The 21,305-nt window shown below is 35.4% G+C and overlaps 1 protein-coding gene across 1 annotated transcript; it reads right to left on the bottom strand.

The window, feature by feature from the left end:
• Nucleotides 1–4,305: 4,305 nt before the first annotated feature.
• Nucleotides 4,306–20,536, bottom strand: pla2g15 (phospholipase A2, group XV). The gene is made up of 7 exons (XM_023291812.3): nt 20,247–20,536; nt 17,015–17,171; nt 14,340–14,458; nt 12,366–12,464; nt 8,999–9,223; nt 7,143–7,255; nt 4,306–6,153 (listed from the first exon to the last, which is right to left on the bottom strand). The coding sequence occupies exons 1-7, from the start codon at nt 20,383–20,385 to the stop codon at nt 5,752–5,754; spliced, it is 1,254 nt and encodes a 417-aa protein (XP_023147580.2). The 5' UTR covers nt 20,386–20,536; the 3' UTR covers nt 4,306–5,751.
• Between the last annotated feature and the right edge of the window lie 769 nt (nt 20,537–21,305).

The raw sequence follows: 21,305 nt of genomic DNA, 5'->3' as shown, positions 1-21,305 counted from the left end.
TTTACTTTTCTGTGTGTTAAGAGCAACTACAAGCTTTTAAAGAGTTTCGATGCTCGTGTGAGACGTGAAAGTATCACTGAGGGGAAACTATCGACTTAATCAGTGTTAAAACCTCAACGAGTCATTTACAGGAAGCCGGAGGAAGCAGTTTGTCATCGTTTTAAACGGTTAAATGACTCTTGTGCTGATTTTACTCAACGTCTTGAGGGTCGTTAAATGCAAATAACTAGAAACCAGAGATTAAATGAAGTCTAACGGTCAGTTTCTATCTTTAATTGTAGGTTTTAGGGGGGAAAAGTGGTGATTCAGAGACGGACTGAATTGTCTGAAGAGCAAAAATAACTTTAAATCAGGAGATCAAACCAGGAAACTTCCCCAGTTTATTACTGACAAAAACACTTTATTAATCCTTATGTTTAAATATCTAAATGAGGTATTAACTGCAGGAATTTCCAGAGCAGTTGAGGTTGAGAAGTTTAGTTTTTGACATATTAGAGTTAAAGTTTTTTACAGAGGAGGACATTTGGATGTCTTGTACTTTCAGTAGATAAATCACCAAATATTACTAGAAAAAACACCTTTACCCTGATTTTAGGAATGAAATAAATCAGGATATGAATGATTTACGTAATAATCCCTCCGTAAAAATCTTTGCAATGAAGTTGGGAATAAAATTGTGAAGCTTGATGTATTAAATTGCAATTTCTGGCTCAAAATATGAGAAAAAAAACTATTATAATTTATAGTAATTCTATTATACACTATTTATGTGTGAGGTTCTTGCGTACTTCCCCAATTTATTTATATTAAGACAATTATTGTTCATATTACAAGCATTTAAAACAGATTTTTCTTAAGAATAACTATGAAAATTAGGTATTAACTGCCAAAATTGGCATGAATTTGCACTAATTTCCAGAGCAAGTCATGTTGAAAAATGTGTTTTTTGTTGACATATTGAAGATTTGTACTGAGAGGAATTTGGATCAATACATAAATCAGAAAATACTGCCAGAAAAAAAATTGATTTCCACCTCGTTTTTAGGGCTAAAATGTTCTATTAATCAGAATATGATTTAATATTTAAACCAGGGGTGGGCAATTAATTTTCATACAGGGCCACATGAGAAACTTTGACGGTTGTTAAGGGCCGGACCAGTACACTTAAAAGCTCTGCTCAATATATATCTCAATAAAAACAATAAATGAAACAATACAATGATATAATGAAAATGTGGAACACAGAACACAACTCTTTAATGAAAGATTTTGTTTTTTCATTCAAACTATGACTGCTGCCTATTGAGTTGTAGATATTTACTATCAGAAAGACATACTTAAAATGTGAAACTGATTTTCCAAGTGCTTTAATTACTTTTCAGCAGTCACTGTTTTCACAAGCGAAGTAAGTAAGCCATCACTCAGAATTTATTCCACAACAATATGACCATCAGCTGGCAGAGATTTGAAACTTGCCTTATCATGTCAGTTTTTGTTCATCATGAACGCTATGAGGTGTTGTCAGTTTTTCTAAATCTACATTAAGATGACTGTGAAGCATAAAGAAAGACAACAGCTCCCCACTACACTTACAGCAATGTTCAATATATCTCAATAAAAACAGTAAATTACACAACACAATGATGTACAATGTCCAACTCTTGAATCTCTGCTCTCAGATCCCAAACTCGTTTAAGCACCTTGTCCAGGCTGAGCCATCTGACAGCTGTCTGGTAACCAAGGTCACCATGTTCACTATCATCTCCTCCACAAAGACAACAAACTGTCTGTAATTCAATGCTCTTGCCCTGATGAAGTTAACTACTTTAGTTACAACATCAGTCACGTGGTTGATTTTTAGCACTGACTTACACAGCACCTCCTGATGTATAATACAATGCAAAAATATCAGTTTCTGTTCTGGGCTTATTTCAGTCACTAAGTCCAACATTTTTCCCTGTCAAATTTGGACAGCCATCAGTTGTAACACCAACCAAATTCTCCCATTTTAGTCCCAGCTTGTTCATGCGTGTATTTACCTCAGTGAATAAATCACTCACCGTCGTGGTTCCTTCATTGGCTGCACAGCTGCCAGCTCCTCCGTCATCTCAAAAGTTTTTGTTAGTCCACGTACAAAGATGAGTAACTGGGCTGTGTCACGGACATCACAGCTCTCGTCCAGAGTCAAGGAGAAAACGTCAAAATCGTTCACTTTGTTGTGCAGCTGAAGCTCCAGATTCTCGGCGCTGCTCTCCACCCGCCTCGTTACGGTTCGCCTCCAAAGGGCCACATTAACGAACGCTCCTTTCTTCTCCGGGCATATAAACGCTGCAGAGTCCATCAGACATTCTTTTATAAACTCTCCATCAGAGAATGGTTTACTGTTTTTGGCGATTTTGTAGGATATTACTAAACTCGTCTTGACTGCTGCATCCCTTGATGTGAGCTTTGGTAAAACAAAGTCATTGCTGCTTTAGCAGTTTAGCTAGCAAACCTTCAGATATCCTCCCCGCTGTGCATCAAATGTTTGTACTTCTCCGCCATGTTTGGTCTCGTAATGTCGATTCAGATTATAATCCTTGAGCACCGCGATCTGTTCTCCACAAACTAGCCCACAGCTTTACCTCTGACTTCAGTGAAGAAATACTTGGAAGTCCATGCTTTGTTAAAAACTCTGCATTGGGAATCAATCTTTCTTTCTTTGCCGTTAGCTGACCAACAAACCAATCAGTGCATAAACCTTATGCTAAGTACGGAAAGCACGCGCGAAAAAACGTTAATTTAGCAGATCTTTCAAAATAAAAGCAGTGCAGGCGTATTGCTTGCATGTATTGTGATGATATATATTTGCATTGACTTTTAATATTTTCAAATGACCTCATACGGGCCAGTCAGGGTCGTCCGGCGGGCCGGATGTGGCCCGCGGGCCGTAGGATGCCCAAGTCTGATTTAAACAAACCCTTCAGTAAAAACCTTCAGAATATAGAACTGAAAAAAAAATACAAACTTTGTCATATCTTTTCTTTTTTATCAGTAGATAAATCAGAAAATGCTGCCAAGAAAATACATTTACCCTGATTTTAGCAATAAAATAAATATGGAGAAGAATGACTTATGAAGAAACTCCTCCGTAAAAACCTTTAGAATAAAGTTTAGAATTGTAAAGTTTGATGCAAAAAACGATTATAATCTACACTAATTCTGTATATTTTTAAATTCTACACTATTTATGTGTGAAGTTCTTGCTTACTTGATGAAATTCTCCCAGTTTATTTCTATTAAGACAGGTGCTTTGTGTTTTACAAGCTTTTAAAACAGATTTTTTTTATTAATAAATATGCAAATTATGTATTAACTGCCAAAATATACATGAATTTGCACTCATTTCCAGAGCAAGTCAGGTTAGAAAATTAAGTTTTTGTTGACATATTAAAAGTTTTTGCAGAGAGGAATTTGGATTAATACATAATCAGAAAATATTGTGAGAAAAAACTAATTTTCACTTTGTTTTTAGGTATAACATTTTCTATAAATCAGAATGATTAAAAAAAACTTATAATCTACAGTAATTCTGTATATTTTTAAAATTCTACACTATTTTTGTGTGAAGTTCTTGTGTACTTCCCCGGTTTATTTATATTAAGACAGTTCTTTTGTGTTTTACAAGCTTTTAAAAGAGATTTTTTTTTATTAATAAATATGCAAATTATGTATTAACTATCAAAATATGCATTAATTTGCACTAATTTCCAGAGTAAAAAAGGTTTGAAAATTAAGTTTTTCTTTACATATTGAAGGTTTTTACTGAGGGGAATTTGGATTAATACATAAATCAGAAAAAACTGCCAAAAATAAACATTTTAACTGATTATAGGGATAAAATATGAAAAAAATAAAAAAATAAATAATTGAAAAAAATTAATGATTTATGAAGAAATTCCGCCAACAAAACTTTTAGAATAAAGTTTGAAATAAAATTGTAAAGTTTGAGATATTAAGATGATGCTGAAGTGGAGATTTATGGCTGAAAATATTAGAAAATACTATTATAAACTAATATAATTCCACATATTTTTATAGACAACCAGTTTTTATGTGTAAAAGTTTTACCTGAAAGTTGAACATGAATTTTCTCTGTTAGTTACTGATGTTAAGATAAATATTTTTTGCCTTCTGAATAACAGAATTTGTGTGTTTAAATATTCAAATGAGGCCATATCTCATTAAATATGCACTAATTTGCATAAACATCCAACAGATAAAGAAGTAAAAAATTGACACAAAAACACCCTAAAATCTCAAAAGTGACCAGTTCATGAAGAAACTATGTTTTTATTCTGCAGTTTTTCAACTTGAAATGAGACCAACGTTTAACCGGATTAAAAACTCAGCATCCGGATGTGAGATTTGAAATATTTCACTCTACAGAAGGCAACACATGTTCATGACGTTACACATCACAGCAGACGTGACCTCGTGTTGGTCCACCCTGTGAGGGCTGCATGGCACAGCAATCATTTCCACCAGAACATCCGTCAAAACACAGAGGAATCAACAAATAATAACAATAAAAGACACGATCCTCATTATGAGTCCACACATTTATCCAAGTGCGAGTCCAGTCTGGGTCGAAATAAATCCAGGAAAGATGTTAAAAGAACCGGCGAAAAAAGTCAGAGATGTTCCTTTGTGATTGATATGCAGGAGTTCATGATGAAAACCAAATATTCCTATGCTCAATATAGCGAATTTATTTGATTAAACATTAAAAAAACACTCCATCACTTTCAATTTAGCAAAGAAAACAACAGAAAGCAGGAGTTTAACTTCTCTAAACTGTTAAAATGTGACTGTAAAAGCTTATTTTTAGATCCCAGGAAGTGTGAAATGACTAAATAAGAACTCAATTTAATAGATTATCTGCTGCTTTCACTTACTTCTCATGAGCTGCTTAACCAAAGTGACACCTAAACATGAGAAAAGCCAGTAAGTACAGATTTCTTTGTCAAAATCTTGTCATCTAACACAAAAAAAGTCCACTTGGTAGCCTTTTCTGGAACATTCACTAGCATCTCGTGGCCTTTGGCACCTATTTCCGTTGATTAAGCTCCAAAAATGCACTTAAAAGCTCTTAAAAAAGCAACTTTGTTTTCGATCCTTCAGCACTCGACTCGTCTAACGTGGATAAAACAATAAAATCAACAAAAATATCAACAGAAATCAAAGTACAAAAAACTGGAAAAGCATAACGCAAGCTGTTGTCATAAAAATAATCATTTAGTCGCACTGAGAGGGATCATAATACAGTCTGTGCTTTACTATTTACCTTTATTTTAACACGATTACAGTCAGAGGAGCTCAGAAATCTCGTTCACAACATTATTATTAAAACTGGGATCAAGTGGCACAAACAGTGGATCCCTGCTTTTAGACTTTCCTTTATCAGAGCACGTTGGTTAAATATTTAAAATCTGAGACCGATATAAAAGTCATTGCATTTTGGTTTGCTCGACGGTAAACAACCTGACATCAACGTAAACTGTAGGACCGCGGCTAGATATAAAATTAATCTAAAATTTACCTCCGTCCTATAAAATCTGAACACTTTTATTGAAACGATGAGGCGTGAACAAGGATGGGGGGAATATTTGGCAGTCAGTGTTTTTGGAGGTGAGGTGAGTCGGTTCCTGTCAGTACAAAGTTTAAATATTACACTGCGAGCATGATGCCGCCGCCTCCATGCCGGCGTCGTCACGGCGAGAACAGCACGGTCTTGATGTAAGCCACGGTCGTGAAGTTCAACAGCATGTTGACGTGTTCGTTCCCGGAGAGCTCCTTCAGCATCACTGGCTGTTTCTGCTTCCCGGCCCACCGTCCACACTGGATGGCGCTGTGCAGGTTCACCGTCCCGTCGCCGTCGCCGTACACCACCGTGGGCTCCACGTCGGGGAACTTGTCCGAATACTGGAAGGCCTCGGACGTGGGAACGCCGGTGCCGTACAAACAGTGGACCTCCACTCCGGGCGGCCTCAGGTCGGCCACCAGCGACTCGGTGTCCTGACGCATCAGCCAGCCGTCCTCGAAGCCGATGTCCGAGTAGAGCCGCTGGTAGTCCTGAACGGTGTAGTTGGTTTTGGGCGTCTGGACCAACACCTGGAGGTGGACAAAGTAGTCTCAGACGTTTGATTTGCAACTTAGATCAACCACGACATTAAAACCACCTGCCGATGGATGCAACAGCTTTGACTACAACAGTAGATCTCCAGATGGTGGGCATTAGATGTCACATGAGACTTTGTCATGGTGGCCCTTTACTAGCTAAACTCCCACAATGCTCTCTGCTTGCCAACATAGAACTGCCAGTAGTCCAAATGACCACCTCCTCTGGTTGCGACAGCGTTGAATGGTAAAAGAAATAACTGTTCTTAATTGTTGGAATTGCAACTTACATCAACCTGCCACGACACTAAAACCACCTGGCCTACAACAATTCCGTTCTGGCCGGTGGACATTAAGTGTCACATGAGACTTCCTCATGGTGGCCCTTTACTACCTAAACTCCCTTAAACCTCTCTAATTACCATCATATGACAGAAAACTGCTCCAACAGTTTCATCTCACCTACAATAGCAAATCTCTGGTTGGAGGGCATTAAGCATCACAAGAGACTTTGTCATGGTGTCCCATTACTAGCTAAACTCCCTCAATGCCAACACAGAACTGCCAGTAGTCCAAGTGACTGCTTCCTCTGGTTGCGACAGTGTTGAATGGTAAAAGATACAGGTGTTCTCCATTGTTTGATTTGCAACTTACATCAATCAACCACAACATTAAAACCACCTGCAGACGGATGCAACAGCTTCAACTCGCCTACAACAGTGGAGCTCTGGTTTTTAGGCGAGACTTGGTCATGTTTTTGGACAGAATCTCACGTCACAGATGAGCAGTTCAAGGACTTGAACCTTTTGATTGGAAATCCAACGATTCTTTCCGTTTTTATAGTTTGTAGCTCTGAAAAATGGTGTAATTTTGGCGATAAAAACAACAACAACATCCATTTCAAAGTTGTTGGTGCTTTTTGAGGTTCAGATGGTTAAAAAAACAATAAACTGTAAAAGCATAGCACATAAACACACACAGACCTTATTTTTGGGCCAAGAATGGGCGTAAGGGAGCAGCCAGTTGGTGGAAACAGCAGTTCGCTGCTGAGTGCGAATCTTCAGAGGGCTGATCACTGGGATGCGATTATTATCACCTGGAGGAAGAGAAAAAGAAACAAGAGGCAGAGAAGTGAAAGAGAGCCGAGAGTTTCACTGTGTGGTTTCTTCAAGGGGAAAAACTAATTCTGTCCTGAAAAACAAACCTGAAATATGCTGCAGTTTGAGTGAAAGTGTGTTACAGATTTGATTCTTCAGGAAAACATTTAGCAACAGACAGGATCTGAAGTAACTGAGATTTGAGCAATAAGTTCAACGCAATAATAGAGGAAGAAAGAGGATGAGAGCTGCCCAGGTAATAAAATGTTTAAAGACTACTAGTCCATGTTATTATGGTGCATGTCGCTGCACTACAGCAGCAGTAAAACTACCTGGAAAATCATATGTGGATTTCAAACTCAGTTAACTCAAATATTTTCCTAGTTAGCAGGATTTCAGTAACATAAAAAATATTTATGTGAACATATTCATATTTATTACATAAATATATGCAATTTGCTTTAAAAAAAAAAGCCTTTATATTTCAAATAGAGCAGACATAGTTCTGCTTTTAGACAGGAAGTGAAATCTAGTTTTTTTTTGTAGCTGAAATTCAGATCACTGCAGTTGTTGCATCAAGAAACTATTTAGTGCTTCAGTGATGATCTATGAAGCATGAAGTCATGATGCATCCTATGAAAATTCATACATTAAATCATCATGAGTCATGCTTTAAGTGCATGATTTGTGGTCTTATTCTAAATATATATCATAGTTTTGGTGTTATTAGTTGATCTATAGTGGAGAAAACAATGAAAAACCTTTGAATTATTGAGTGTGGCACTGTGAATAAGTGATGTTAAGCTGCTTTTATCAATTCCCAAGTGACTGAATTTATATTTCTGCACTTTGGAGTTCAAGTTTTATCACTTTTGTACATCAATCTGCTAACTAGAAGTTTAATTTGTCATTTCTAAAGCATTCTGTTGGTGCTATGTTGGTTCATGGTGTCAAACAGGCACATAAAACATTTATACTTGTCTGATTTTGCAGGTATGTTGCTTCTATGTACTACGATTTTTTAAATTATGAAGCGTTACTCATTAGTTGGTATGCATTAAGTCATAGTTTGGATGTTTTTCGTTGCTCTACAGTGTAAAAAATGCAAAAATAAAGAAAAACTTTGAGTTACTGAGTGTGGTACTGTAAATACGCAAAGTTAAGTGTCTTTAATCAAGTCATAGAAGTTCGATTTTTACACTTTGGAGTTGAAGTTTTATTATTTTAATGCATAAATCTGCCAAACAGGAGAGAAGTTTGTTATTGATAAAATGTAGTTTTAATGGCATCTTGGTTTAGAGGCATTTAGTGATTCTGTTAATCGTGTGAAAATCACTGTTTAGATGTTTTTAGTTGCTCTACAGTGTAAAAAATTGCAAAAGTAAGGAAAAATCTTTGAATTATTGAGCGTGGCACTGTATATAAGTGATGTTAAGTGTCTTTAATCAAGGGAGTGAAGTTATATTTTTGCACTCTGGAGTTCAAGTTTCATTATTATTTCACATAAATCTATTAATTAGAAGAGTAATTTGTCATTTCTAAAGCATTCTGTTGGTGCTGTATTGGTTCATGGTGTCAAACAGGCAGAGAAAACATTTGTATTTTGTCTAGTTTTGCAGGTATGTTGCTTCTATCCAGCTCTTTTAAAAATATAAAGCATTACTCATTAGTCTGCATGCAGTAAGTCACAGTTTGGATGTTTTTAGTTGCTCTACAGTGTAAAAAGGAGCTGAATGTCCTACCAGAGGTGACCACTCGGAGGGTCTTGGCCACGCCGGCCCACGGTGGCCCCAGAGAGACGAAGGCCTTGATGTATTTGTCCTTCCAGGCCTGCGGCTGCTGGTTGAGGAAGTACAGCGTGTACATGTTGCCCATGCTGTGAGCGATGAGCACCACCGGCCCCCCGGCCTTCTCCGCCATCTCCTCGATCATCTGCTGCAGCATCAGGAAGTACTTTTTATTCTCATCTGGAGGAGACGCAGAAAACAGCAACAGAGACGGTGAGAATTGCCTCAACCTGCACAGCTGGAAACTCCCAACATACAGAACATTTTATTATTTCCTCATTGGACAGCAGAGCTCCAATAAGACAGGAAATTCTATCCTTTCCAGGTTATTTACTGCTACTGATCATTTTTCACTGCACTTTAAAATCCTGCACCTCTATAGAAACAGAACAAACAAGACTAGAAGTAGAGAGAACCCAGAAATGTCTCAAAAACTGGTGACTTTAAATGCTAGAAATGTTTCACTATTTACAGCCTCCACAAGCTGCGTTATGATCCAACCTCTGGCACACAACTTTTACTCTGGAAAGATGTTTCTCCATGCTGAATGTATCTCCAACAACTTGCTCCTCTGTTCACTGTTTCTGAACCATGCTGCATTTATTTTATTCATCCTGTAGCTTTGAATTTCCTCTCAGTCTCTCTTGTCTAAATTCTGAGTCTTTTTTCATTTTGTCGCATTTGTGTTGTTCTATTTCTTGTTTTTTGACGTTTTATTTCTTGTTTATGTCATTTTGTGTCTCATTCTTGTTGCTTTGTGTCTCCTTTTTGCCATTTTGTGTCTCATTTATGTCATTGTGTGTCTCTTTGTGGGGGTTTTGTCTCCACATTCTATCAATAATTAACTATTTCGATGTTTCCAGCCACTATAAGCTTTTTCTCTCTACTCTGCTGATCATCCATAGAAAGATGTTTCTCCATGCTGAATGTATCTCCAACAACTTGCTCCTCTGTTCACTGTTTCTGAGCCATACTGCATTTACTTTATTGATCCAGTAGGTTTGATTTTCAACCTGAAAACTCTGAATTTTTGTCACAGGACTGTTGGTCACAGCTGAGTCAGTCATAGCTACACAGTTGCTTTGATGAGATCAGAATTTTTGTTGTTTTACAGAATCTGGTTACTGCAAACGATTAATTAATTGCAAACTTTTAAGTGAGACTTATAGAAGAATATGTTTTTGACAAAATATCACAAATTCAAGCTTAGATTTTGTGACTTTTACAGACAGAACATCATAGATGATTAGTTTGAGGACCGTCTGAAAGTTAGAAATAGAGCAAATTCATTCTGTTTGTACAGATAAATGGTGTCTTTCTTGTGTTACATGTGCAAATTAGGGACTTTTACAGTTTAAATGCTTAAAATCCCCCAAAACACACCAGCAGGATTAAAAAGTAAGCTAAGTTTTAAAAAGAAAACATACACAAACTGATTAGTCTATGAACAAAACTCAAACATGTCTTCAGCTATAACACCATAAATCACAATAAAGCAGGATAAAAGTGGAACTTTTTGGATTATTTACTTGACAAAAAAAACTAAAAATAATTCAAAACAATATCTACAACATTTTCCCAACACTGGAACAATAATGGTGGCTCTAAATACTACAGATATTTTACTACTTTAATTCGTTTCCTTTCTGTTTAGTGTAAAAACACAGCCTGCAGTTCAGCTGAAAAGTTCCTGAATTTTTTGTCACATGACTGTCGATCACAGCTGAGTCAGTCGAGGCTTTTCAGCTGCGTCACGGAGCGCTAAATTTTTAGTTTTTTACAGAATTTAATTAGAGCCAACAGTTAATTTTTGGCAGTTTTTTAAATGAAACATGTAGAATTATGGGATATTGATTTTGAGCTTAGATTTGGTTACACTCATTTTACATAGATGATTAGTTCAAGGACCGTTGTACAGTTGGAAATCAGACAATTCTTTCTGTTTTCACAATTTCCAGCTCTTATAATTGACAACCTTTTAAAGATAACCTGCCTTTCAAACCCACTGACGGGTTTTAGGGTTAAAATATGTCCTCACATTTATAACTACCACCATCCTGTCTGTTTTTTGTTTTTCTTAGGGCAAAAAAAGTTTAATAAAAGCAGAATTAAACACAGAAACGCATCATGCAGCACCAGCATCAGACAGGTTCTCACTAATACGACTCATGTGACTCAAGGAAAAGTCATATGAGCCGTTGTGTGATCAACTCACAAGACTTCTCAAATTTTTGTTATTGTTTTTATGTATTTACACACAGACTTAAAGGAAAACAAAGCAGAAACAATGCAGTAGTTTTAGAGGAATGTATGGAACTGAACATTTCCTATCCAGACGGTATTTTTTCTGAAAAACATTTTTAAAAAAGAGGTGATTTCTCATTTTCTAAGCAACACAAAGACATTTTTATAACGACTATAGTTAATTGTGTTCTTTCTAATCCACCAAAAGATTAAAAAAATCAGTAAATTCAAGATACTGCTGCATGATTATTGAATGAAAACCAAAAGAGAGGGAACATGTTTATTTACAAGTTTATTAAAGTCTGGCTCATTTTTTTTATTAGTTTTTCAGATGTTACATGTATTTACACCAGAGTACTTCTCAGAAAATGCTGTCTGGTCGGTAAACCAGATCAGATCTTTCAGTTCTTCTCCACAAAGCAGAACAAAAACATGGCGACGCTGCTTTCAGCATTTTCCCTCCAAAACAACCAAACAGATGATATCTGAGGAGCTGAATATACTGATTTTTTTCAAATGTAAACTAAAAAAAAAAATCTATTTATTCTGGTTTTAGTGTAATAATTTTAAACATAACATAATTGTAAACAATTTTATGGGTAAAGTATTAATATTTGAATGTTTGAATGTCTTAAAATTTTACTGTTATATTTGATCAATTCATTCTGTGTAGTACTTTAAAATGTAATTTTATTGCCATTTTTATTGATTTTATTATCTTTGATTTCGCTTTTCTCATCCTAACTTTCCAGCAAATCCTCCACTGTTCTGCTGAACATGAGTCTCTACACCTATTTTTACTCTCCCATGTTTGATTAGTTGCTTGTGAAGCACTTTAAGCTGTTTGTTTGTTAGATGCCACATAAATAAATTACTGATTGATTGATCGATACGAGTCCTGACCTATAATTCTACTGAACATCGATGAGAGAATTGGATCAGTTTGTGAAATGAAGTAGAGAATAGTGGATGTTGATTACGTTTGTCAGTTTTTTTGTGACATTTATTGTGCTGTGTGGTTCTCTTCTGACCATGTGTGTGCCTGTTTTTGTGTGTTTTTGTGTGTCTGTTTACTTACTGGGGGCTTTCCTCCAATCGTACGGCGCTCCTCTAACATCATCATCCCTGGTGTAGCCCCACTCCACCATCGCCTGGACGATGCTGAAGAAGTACATGCCTGAAAAAAAGGGTTCAGAACTGTGGAATAACATTCAGAAACTGAAGAATCGTATTTCTGCTGATTTAAATGCAATAAAATCATGTATTTTTATTGTAAAATCTGTAAAAATACAGATTTTTAACATGGACATTGGATTTTGTCAGTTTCTTTTACAGTCAACATTGTGATTATTATTTTCTTTTCTGCAATTTCACTAATTATTATGAGTATACATCTAAGCTGTGAAATAAAATTCAACCCTCATAATGTCCTCCCAGTTGCCATACACCTTTAGTCCTCTGAGGTCAAAAATAGAGAGTGTAAATTGTCAATCAAATCTGTGCTACACCTTTAGTCTTACTTCAGTCCAACTCATTATTACCACTAATTTTTCCCTTCATTTTGGAATTGAAGGCCAATAGACCTTGTTTACATGAAAGTATATGATGGCAAAAGATTTTATTTGGGGTCAAGGATTCAAGGATTATTTATTTTATTTATTGTCACTGCATTTCTGCAATGAAATTTTGTTGGCACTTCTAAAAAACCCAAAAAACAACATAGTATAACAAACAACGAACAGCTAAAACAAGTATTATATATGTGTATATATATATATATATATATATATATATATATATATATATATATATATATATATATATATATAGATAGATAGATAGATAGATAGATAGATAGATAGATAGATAGATAGATAGATAGATAGATAGATAGATAGATAGATAGATAGATAGATAGATAGATAGATAAACAAGTAAAGAGAAACAAGTATTTAAAAAAATGTAAAAGTGTGATAGTGCCATGAGGTGCAACGTCTGCTTTAAAGTGTCTGATTCAAGTAAAATGCTCCGTATGACGTGGTTATTGCACTTTAACCCTCCTGTTGTCCTCATTTATGGGCATAAAAAAATATTGTTTCCTTGTCTAAAAAAAACTCCAAAAATTCAGCAGAAAAAATTCCCCAAATTTCTGAAAATGTGCAAAACCTTCAGAAAGAAAATTCCAATAATTCCTTAAAGGTTTCCCTTAAAAGTTTTATTTTTAAAAAATCCCCCAAATTTGGTAAGAAAATTCTTGTAAATATTTTCCAAAAAATGAGTAAAAAAAAAAAGTCCTAAAAATATCTAAACTGATTCCATATTTATCAGTAAAACTTCTAATATTTTCTTTTAGAACATTAAAATAAAAATCAACCAAAATCCAGCGAAATTCGCTGGATTTTGGTTGATTTTTCTGTGAATGTTCTTAAAGAAACATTTTCAACATTTCTTTTGTTCCACCAAAAAATGTTCAAAGATTTCCCAAAAACGTTGAAAATGTGGACATCAGAAGTTTCACTGTGAAAATATTTTTTTCCCCGACATTTTCAAACTTTAAAATGGGTTAATTTTGACCTACAGGACGACACGAGGGTTAAAATGATTATTATCAGAAGGAACCCCAGGACAGCAGGAGGGTTAAAACTGTTAAAAACGTACATTTTCTACACAGGCCCTGTTTGATGTGAAGAACAGCAGAGACTGTGACTCGCTGTTGGATCAATTACAAACAATTTGTGCAAATCTGTGAAGCTTTCTGGCTTTAACGATTCCTGTTGCTGCAGATATTTAATAAACTCACAGGAAAGAGTCTCTCTGTGGTGTTTTTGGACAAATATTGCAGGTGAAATGTGGGAAACTCCATCCCTAAAACAGTTCATACAACTCAAAGTGCTGTTTTTTGTGCATTCAGACTTAAAAAGTAATAAAGAAACGTGAACAGGTTTGACTTGGTGAGACTTCTGTTGTGACTTTTACTGGAAAGTGACTCAGTGTGCCTTCATTTTACCAGAAACGGCTGCATGTCCTGAAGTAAACGGACTCTGTGACTCACCCACGCTGCGTTTACTGGGGTCCAGGTACTCCAGCGAGAACGTCTTGCCGAAGCCCGGGACCCGGATGTCGACGCCGGGCGGCGCCTCGGTGCTGTGGGTGGTTCTGTTGTAGATCAACCTGCAGGAGGAGAACCGAGGACGAGTCACTTCTGCATCTGTGGTGAACCGCAAACACTCAGAAACACGTCCTACTACGATTCTCCACGGACACTTCCTGTTTCAGCTCTCTGTTCTTCCACAGTCTGGTCAGCTAAATGCGACAACAACTTCCACAAGTCTGGTGGCTTTAAATCTCACACACGTCAGAAAAAATTACCGAGTACCGCTAAGGAGAAGTGAGTCTTTGCTCTATAATGTGATCACTGGAAGTTTCAGCTACCAAGACGAATGCGTCGTGTGTGTGAGCTCACTTATCAATAAAGCTTTTTCACTGCAAATATAATAATAATACAATAAACAGAAACAGAACAATTACGACTAGAAGTACAGAGAACTCAAAAAATGGTGACTTTAAATGCTATAAATGTTTTACCATTTACATTTTTACAGCCTCTACAAGCTGCTTTTCACACAACCTTTACTCTACAAAGATGTTTCTCCATGCTGAATGTATCTCCAACAACTAGCTCCTCTGTTCACTGTTTCTGAGCCATGATGCATTTATTTTATCGATTCAGTAGCTTTGACTTTCCTCTCTGTCTCTAATGTCGTCTCAGTTTTGTCTTTTTTTTGTCATTTTGCCGTGTCTGTGTTGTTTTATTTCACATTTTATATCTTGTTGTTGTCATTTCGTGTCTAGTTGTTTCTCATTTTGTGTCTTATTTTTGTCATTTTGTCTTCCTTTTATGTCACTTTGCATCTTATTTTTGTTGATATAAGAGAACACATGGAATCAAATATAAAACATATACTGGTTTGTTTTACATTTTTTTTGTTGACAACATAATTCCATGTGTTCTTTCATAGTTTTGATGCCTTCAGTATTAATCTAAAATGTAGAAAATCATTAAAATGAATAAAAACCACTGAATGAGAAAGTGTGTCCAAACTTTTGACTGGTTCTGTGTATAATGAAAACAAAATAAAGAAAAAAAAGTGAGTCACGGCAGAGAAATGCTTGCTAGATAAATACTTGAACTTTCTTTAACGCATTTGGAATAAATTTCACCACCAAACCTGCTTTCAATGACAAACCTTCATTAAAGCAGGATTTTGTTCTTTTTATGTGGAAACTGATGTTTGGACACCAGCCTGGTTGTTTCTAATTGAGGTTTTCTGACAGTTAGCTCTACCCAGTCAAGACGAGCTGCCAGTCACTGAACCAGTCAGACTAGCTCGATAAACTAACTCCTGATGAGCTAAACTAGCATTAAAACATTGTTTAGTCACTGCTCAGGGTGGGAATGTGTGAGAAGCAGATGGATCGCTGCTAGAAATGTGCTTACTCATTCTGAGATCCTGCAAAGAGTCATGAAACTTGTTAAAAATGAAAAAAAATCTGTCACATTCTTGTCAAATTTAAGAAAAATCACATTTCAGATAAGTCCAATTTCTAAACCACAAAGCAGATTGTAAAAATTTGCCAAAAAAACATCATATATCACAGCCAGAATCTGGATTGTTGACTTTTCGACCGTCCTTGAACGCATCATCACCAAGTCTAAGCTTAAAACTGTGATGTTTCACCAAAATCACTTTATTCTACATGTTTCATTTTCAAAATTTGCCAAAAACAAACCATTTGCTGCAGCCAGATTCTGTAAAAAATTAAAAATTCTGTGTTTCCTGGTGAAATCGTGAAGATTTTAGTGACTCAGGTGTGATTAACGGTCACGTGGCAAAAATTCAGGGACTTTTCAGCTGAACTGCAGGCAGTGTTTACACAGAACAGATATAAAACAAGTGTGGAAAAAAATAAAAAATAAATGCATATAACCAAAAGTGAGTGAGCAAATATGTGTGCTGGTAACACCTGTGGGCACTTTCCACATAAATTATTTATACTACATTTAATAATTGGTACACTATACATTTTTTAAAAATTAAAGTATTTACCACTTCCCTCTGAGTTTTTAGCATGTTTTAGTCTTTATTTGAGTAGATTTTAATGTTTTATAATCAGTGCTGCAACTGCTGTCTGTAATTTCCTGTTAGTCAAGATGATTTCAACATAAATTAACACATCAGTCCTGCAACTACAAGTAAAAAAAAACAAGTTAGGTAACAATTAACAGCTTTATTTTAGCTGTTATTATTATATAAACCTGAATTATTTAACTTAAATTTGGAAAACAAGAAGCAGAGCAACGATTTAGTGCTATTTTTTATTCACTCACTCAGTTTCTGACGTGTTTTTGAGCTTTTTAGCTGATTATTGAAGGAGTCAAAGGTTAATTTATCCTGAGCAAGTCAATAACTTTTTACAGAAAGTCAACCAGGTCATCTTTATTCATTTTACTGACAGCAGCTGCAGGACTTTGTACTTTACTTTTCTTCTACAAAAACATATTTAGCTGCAGAGTTACGCCACAATAACTTGGAATAGTGCAGCTATAACATGGAAATTTTACAGTCTGTGACCAGCAGTGATGCCAATAAACAGGAGGATGTTCTTCTGTGTATTTAGTGGTGAATAAATCCCTCGTTGGTGAATAAACAGCGTGTTTTTTCCCACCTGATGTTGTCGATCCAGCAGTCGATGGCCACGGGAACCAGCAGCTCCAGGTTGAGCCACAGAGTGAAGTAGACGTCGGTCTTCTTGTAGCAGATGTAGTGAACCACGCTGGGTTTGTCCAGCTTCGCCTCCAGCTGGTTTCCCAGATCTCCTGGAACTGAAACATCAGCAGCAAACGGCCGTCAGGATGAAGCTTTTCTACTTCAGTAGCAGCATAATATTTATCCTAAAGTCCAAATTAAAGCACGTAGGAATCCTAAAACACTTCAGCGCTGAAAATTTTGTTTACAAAAGCAGATAATTGGTGGAAATTTAAGATATATATATGAGAATAAACCCAACTAAAATATGTCTACATGACTAAAGACGAGACATTTCCCTCATTTATAGACTTTGATGTGACAAAAAACCAATAACAGATGGTTCCAGGTTAATACAAAGCTCAATTTTATTGCTTTTACACAGCACGCTATCAAAATGGAAATTCTAGTCAATCAAATTTTTCCAAATACTTTAATGTTTTTCTATGTTGAGAATTTTCACAATTTTTCCCCTTTATCAAGCCATTTACTGCATATATTTTTTTAATCATTTTTATTATTACTTTATCTTTTTTAAAATTTATACAGTGATTTTTAGATGTACAAACTATATTTGCACACTGTATTTTTGTCACGGATATTTTTATATATTTTATATATAACAATATTCTATTACCTCCTACGTATTTAGTCCATAATATATGTAGATATATTTACATAGATGTACAGAAATATGCATGTTTTCGTGCATTCAAGTAAAAACGGACAGCTTCAAGTTAATATAATCAGGTTAATATATCTTTAGATTTAACTGTAATTACATAGACGACATTATTAAAATGAAAATTGTGTCCAAGTGCAAACTTTTTAAGGTATTTTAAGGCTTTTATTTATTATTTATTTTTATTTTGAGGCATTCTTACACCAAACTGCACAATGGAACAGTATGAAGAATATTCCTCAATACAAGATGTAAAAAAAAAAAAAAAAAAAGAAATCATAATTTTCCCCCTTTTAAACTAGTCTATTAAATATATATGTATGTATGTATGTATGTTTAAAAAAACATAAATGTCTCTAAATATATGTGTATATTTTATTTTACACATATATTTTTACACTGCATATTTTCTACATGTGATATTTTAAAATAAATAAATAAGATATTAAGATGTTTTAAAATCTTCAGTATGTGTTTATTTATGTGACAGCAATAATGAATGATTTCTGGTTAATTTATCTTTGAATTTTATTCCATTTTTCATAAGCCACAAAATGGAAAAATGCTCTCTTTTTTATTTTTTTGTTAGTTTTTTTTTTTTTTTTAATTACCAAGTATTATAATGTTTTTATTTATTTTCTTCTGGCACATTCTTGAACCAAACTGCACAATTATATTTTAATTTCTTTTATTATACTTATTATATATAATTTTTAAAAAGAATTTTCACAACTTTAAATGTTTATCAACTAGTTAATTAAATATACATGTGTTAAAAATAAATGCATTTCTGTACAATATGTATTTTTACAATGTTATACTGATTTTTTTCAAATACACCAGCCACATTTGCACACTGGATATTTTCTAACTATAATATTGCATATTTAAATATTTTATAACTTCCTAAGTTTCAGTTTTGATTCCATTTTCATAGTATATGTTATTAATGAAAATTCTATTTAGTCTTTACTTTTTCAGGTATTTCAATGTTTATATTTATTTCCTTTTGATGTATTATTGCACCAAACTGCCCAATGAACCAGTAAGAGGATTTACTGGCAATATGTAGAAAATGTAAAGAATTTTCACAATTTTTCCACTTTTTTAGCTTGCTTACAAGTTTATCCTGTATATTTGCAGAAGCTGTAATGTTTTTTTCTACAGGTGGTCTGTGAGCAACATGTAATGGAAATACCTCACAGGACCATCAGTATCTGGCACTAAAGATCAGCAGTATGTTCTAACTGTACTGATTTGAGTTTTATGACAGTTATTCAACCTGTAAGGACTTGTTTTGTGACAGCAGCATTACGATGTGAGCCGTAAAGTCAGAATTATTCACGTTTATCTTCACTGAAAATGTTATTTTGGGATCTTAAGAGGAGATTTGGGTGAAATCGGTGAAGATATGGAATCAGTTGATCACATCTTGAGATAATTTAATGTTGACACGTGTGCTGTTTCACCACGAGGACAAACAGACAGACTGAAATCGATGTGGGTCAAGCAGCTACGGACTTATCAGACGGACAGAAAGACTGCAGTTGCAACACAGATAAGACTTCTGTCAACCAGAGACCCTTTTCAGTGGAGGAATTTAAAGATCTGAGCCTGGAACACACATTTTGAAGCTACACACGATATTTTATAATCCAGAAAAGTCAAAGCCGGGACTGTTTTCTTGAGAAATTAACGGATGGCTGAGCTGCAGACTTAGATCCCGTTCCAAGTCAGTCATATGACCAGAGGACTGCTGGACTGTAAACAATCACTGGGAACACACACACACACCTACACACACACACACACACACTGTAGACTCACTACACAACAAGTAGCAGCATGTTTGTACACAGAAAGCTTTAAGTCCTGACTCAATCTCTTCAATTATGCCGACATTAGTCAGCTTATGAGTGTGTTTTTAATCAGAAAAATACCACCTCACTCCATTGGGAACCGAATTCCATTCAGAAATCTCTCAATTTAAGGAAAGCGACAATTAAACTCAACAAAACAGCCAATAATGCCGTTATCGGAAAGAGAGTTAAGAGTTATCGACATGACACAAAAGCAGCACTCAAATGTGGATTTATTAAAGTAAAATTCAACATAAAACACCGATATCTACGACGAGTATCCAGGTGCTTCAGCCAGAAGATGCTCATTGGACGGACAGGCCAAACATGTACAAAAGTTGTAATTTAACTCACGTATTTAAGAATTGGACAGATATTTTACAGCCGAATTAAAGCTTAGATAAATTATAATAGGAAAAGTGTTAAAGGTTGTTTTTAGACCTAATTATTTTCTGCTACAAGAGAGAAGATTTAAAAACGGTTAAATTTTAAATGGAGTTTGGTGTGACGTGACTTTAGCTAGCTGCTGATCAGCTAGCTCCGGCTGTCATTAGCTGCAACAGATGAAAAAGTAAAAACATTGCATAAATCTATAAAATAAAAACACCTACTGAGGACGACGGGGGGCCTCGGGGACTGACAGGACTTGTCTCCTGGACATTTCTCCTGCGGTCTCCCGGAGCTCAGAGCCGACAGCAGCAGCAACAACAAGCCGACAGAAGAGGCGGTTTCCCGGTGCCAGCCCGCCATGGCTCCCTGTGTCTCATAGCCGACCGAGCATCGTCCCCTGCCCGCTGTGTTCAGGTCCGCAGCCCGGCTCCTCTGATCCGCGTTTAAACGCCCCGGATCATTTTAACACACTGTTCCCTCCGCCGACGGTCATCACCGTCACGAGGTGCAGATCACAGAAAAATCCACCCGCAACTTCACAGATCCAGACCAGAAGTATCGAACGCAGATGTAGTCGAACGAGAATAAAGTTGAACATTTTGTACTTCAGAAGAACTAAACATTCACACTTTTTTTTATTTTTGCTTTATTTTATTTTATTTTACTTTTTGTTTGTTTTTGGTCTTAGACAACGTTTATAACCTCTCATGAAGAAGTCCTTTTCAATTCTAGCTGACAGGTGGGAAATCTCAGGTGTTCATTGTCACCTGTAAAAATCACGTGATGGTTCAGGAGCTTTACAGACTCAGAGGTCGTGGTTCCAAAGTATAATTTCTATTCCCGTGATATACCGAAACCGAAAGAACAATAAAACTAGATCCTTTTTCTTTCTTTTACGCTTTAACCTCCTAAGACCCGAGCTTTGGTTGGGCTTGCATTTTAGATTTCTTCCAGTTATTTGGGATAAGAAATAACCAATAAATATGATAATTGGATAATGTCTAATGTCTGATTATTATATTTAAATTGTATTTACATTAAATTTATTTTATTATTATTATTATTATTATTATTATTATTATTATTATTATTATTATTATTATTATTATTATTATTATTATTATTATTATTATTATTAACAATACGCTCTTTCTGGAAAAAAAAGATGCCCACATATGTGGATGCCAGGTCATGGGAGGCTAAAGCAACAAAATTAAAACAGGTCAAGCAAGCAAAAACGTTTTTTACATTGGGCCTTTTCATTTTATTCTATTTAAAAC

Source organism: Amphiprion ocellaris, chromosome 3 (assembly GCF_022539595.1).
Source record: "Amphiprion ocellaris isolate individual 3 ecotype Okinawa chromosome 3, ASM2253959v1, whole genome shotgun sequence".
NCBI lineage: Eukaryota > Metazoa > Chordata > Actinopteri > Pomacentridae > Amphiprion > Amphiprion ocellaris.
This window is presented reverse-complemented; position numbering and strand designations above follow the sequence as displayed.

What these genes read in the sequence shown, in the direction of transcription:
- pla2g15 (XM_023291812.3), bottom strand. Translation starts at nt 20,385, where the DNA reads ATGGCGGGCTGGCACCGGGAAACCGCCTCTTCTGTCGGCTTGTTGTTG. An exon ending in CCCCAGTAAACGCAGCGTGG is followed by an intron (nt 12,465 to 14,339) that starts GTGAGTCACAGA and finishes CCTTTTTTTCAG; the next exon opens with GCATGTACTTCTTCAGCATC. An exon ending in CCTCCGAGTGGTCACCTCTG is followed by an intron (nt 7,256 to 8,998) that starts GTAGGACATTCA and finishes CTCTTCCTCCAG; the next exon opens with GTGATAATAATCGCATCCCA.